The sequence below is a fragment of the Penaeus japonicus genome, unplaced genomic scaffold (genome assembly GCF_977035675.1).
Source record: "Penaeus japonicus unplaced genomic scaffold, GWHDUDI00000001_assembly GWHDUDI00000015, whole genome shotgun sequence".
Lineage (NCBI taxonomy): Eukaryota > Metazoa > Arthropoda > Malacostraca > Decapoda > Penaeidae > Penaeus > Penaeus japonicus.
Genome location: NW_028234417.1, coordinates 14,818,988 through 14,821,487, shown reverse-complemented (window position 1 = coordinate 14,821,487; position 2,500 = coordinate 14,818,988). Strand labels below are relative to the sequence as shown.

The window sequence follows — 2,500 nt, the reverse complement described above, 5'->3', positions numbered from 1 at the left end:
TGACCTCTCTCGCATAGTCTCGCATCGCCTTCATCGCCATCAGGATGCTCTCTGACCCCCCTGAGGTCACCTAGAAGCAGGGAAGGGAAAGGGGTGTGGCTTTTATAATTATTGGTTGACGTAGAGAGAAAGAGAAACCTAATAGTAGGCACAGTCAGGCGAAATAAGCCCCGCCCCCTCCTTCCTCCTTCCTACCCAGCTAGCCAATCAGGTCTTTCGCATTCACTCGCTCGGCTTGTATCCAGCGACAAACGAGATTGTAATTGGAAGCGGATATTTATGTGGTGTGGCTAAGTTTCCTGGTTTTGTGCCGGTGACTATAGATCCTTAGCTACCTGTATCTTTATAGTGTCTTTATCAATCTATCTACCTGTAAATGTTTATAAATCATATATATATATATCTGTTAATGTGTCTTTTTATCTTGTTATCAGTGTTTTTATCAGGTTTCTTATCTTTCTATCTGTCCATCTACCTTGCCTACTTATCAAGCCACTTATCTATCTGTCCATTTACCTACCCACCAAACTACCCCTTTACCTCCCTACCCACCCATCCATCCACACACTCACCTCCCCACCCTCCTATCCAGTTACCCCTTTACCTCCCCACCCTTCTTTCCATCTATCCACCCCTTTGCCTCCTTACCCACCTATCCATCCCCTCCATCCCCTATCCATCATCTATCCACCCCTTTCCCTCCCCGCCCTCTACCCCTCCGCCCCCCACCCACGCCCTCCACGGCAACGAGCCTCGAACACCCACGCATCCGCACGCCTCCTCGTCGCCGTGGAAGAGCGACAGCGTCATCCTCACGATCTCCGCCTCCATCTTCCTCACGCCCGGGAATATGTCTGCGTGGAGAGGGTTCGTCAGCGCCGTCTTGCCGTACACCTTCAGGAGGACTTCGGAGAGGTCGTCGTTGGCGCCCGAGAAGGCGCCGCCGGAGATCTTGCCGTCCTGCCAGGCGTAGTTGGCTGGGGGGAAGAGGGCAAGGAGGAGGAGAGGTGAGGGTGGGGAGATGGCAGAGGGGGAGGAGGGAGGAGAGGGGGATGAGGGGAGGGAAGAATGGTGGGAGAGGGGAGGGAAGGGGAGGGAAGGGAGGAGAGGTGGGAGAGGGGAAGGAGGGGAGGAGAGGTGGGAGAGGGGAAGTGAGGGAGGAGAGGGAAGGGGAGGGAAGAATGGTGGGAGAGGGGAGGGGAGGGAAAGGAGGAGAGGTGGGAGAAGGGAGGGGAGGGAGGAAGGTTGGGTGAGGGAGAAGAGGAGGAAAGGGAGAAGAAGGAGGAGAGGTGGGAGCGGGGAGGGGAGGGAAGGGAGGAGAGGAGGAAGGGGAAGTGAAGGAGCAGAGGTGGGAGAGGGGAGGGGAGGGAGGAGAGGGAGAAGGTGAGGGAGGAGGGGTGGGAGAGGGGAGGGAGGAGAGGGGAAGAAGGGAAGGTGAGGGAGGAGAGGGGAGGGAGAAGAGGCGAAGAAGTGGAGGAGAAGGAAGAGAGGTGAGGGAGGGTAAGGGAGGCAGTGGAAGTGAGGAAGGAGTAAGGGAAAAGGGGTGAAGGAGAACTCGAGCGAGTGAAGTTTTGGGGAGTTCACGAGAGTGTGAGAGAGTGAGAGAGTGAGAGAGTGAGAGAGTGAGAGAGTGAGAGAGTGAGAGAGAGAGAGAGAGAGAGAGTGAGAGAGTGAGAGAGTGAGAGAGAGGGGGTAATGATTTTGTTCTGTTTTGTTTCCTTTCTCCTCCCCCCCTCTCTCTCTCCTCTCTCTACCTATTTGTATATATTAATATATAAGTATATGTATGTATATATATATATATATATATATATATATATATATATATATATATATATATATGTGTGTGTGTGTATGTATATCTATCATCCATCCATCCATCCATCCACCCACCCACCCACCCACCCATCCATCCATCCATCCATCCATCCACCCACATATCCATCCATCCACTCATCCATCCATCCACCCAACCACCCACTCACTCATCCACCCACCCACCCATCCATCCATCCACCCACCCATCCATCCACCCATCCATCCACCCACCCATCCACCCACATATCCATCCATCCACCCACCCATCCATTCATCCATCCACCCATCCATCCATCCATCCACTCATCCATCCACCCACCCATCCACTCATCCATCCACTCATCCATCCGTCCATCCACCCACTCACCCATCCATCCACCCATCCACTCATCCATCCGTCCATCCATCCTCCCACCCACCCACTCATCCATCCATCCACCCATCCATCCACTCATCCACCCACCCACCCACCCAAGCCCCCGCCTCCCTTCCAGCGGCGCTCACCGTTCCCCAGCGTGGCGGCGGCGACTTCCAGGACCCGCTCCTCCGACCACCCGTCTTTAGGCAGCTCCTTGAGGGGCGCGAGGGCGGCGACGGAGGCCCCGGCGTCCTCGAAGATCCCCTTCTGGATCTCTGCGCCGGGAGGGAGAGAGCCATTGATTAGCTTGCTTGTTGTGCGACG

General features: G+C 55.0%; 1 protein-coding gene across 2 annotated transcripts in view; it reads right to left on the bottom strand.

Annotated features, from left to right (window-relative positions):
* LOC122253635 (sphingosine-1-phosphate lyase) overlaps positions 1-2,500 on the bottom strand; it is a 22,737-nt gene that overhangs the window by 13,409 nt on the left and 6,828 nt on the right. For both annotated transcript variants that reach the window (XM_043016914.2, XM_086544553.1), the window contains exons 4-6: positions 2,323-2,451; positions 766-977; positions 1-70 (exon numbers count right to left, since the gene is read on the bottom strand). The exon at positions 1-70 is cut by the window's left edge and continues 92 nt beyond it. In XM_043016914.2, coding sequence (XP_042872848.1) covers positions 1-70; positions 766-977; positions 2,323-2,451 — 411 coding nt within the window. The remainder of the gene's footprint in view (positions 71-765; positions 978-2,322; positions 2,452-2,500) is intronic.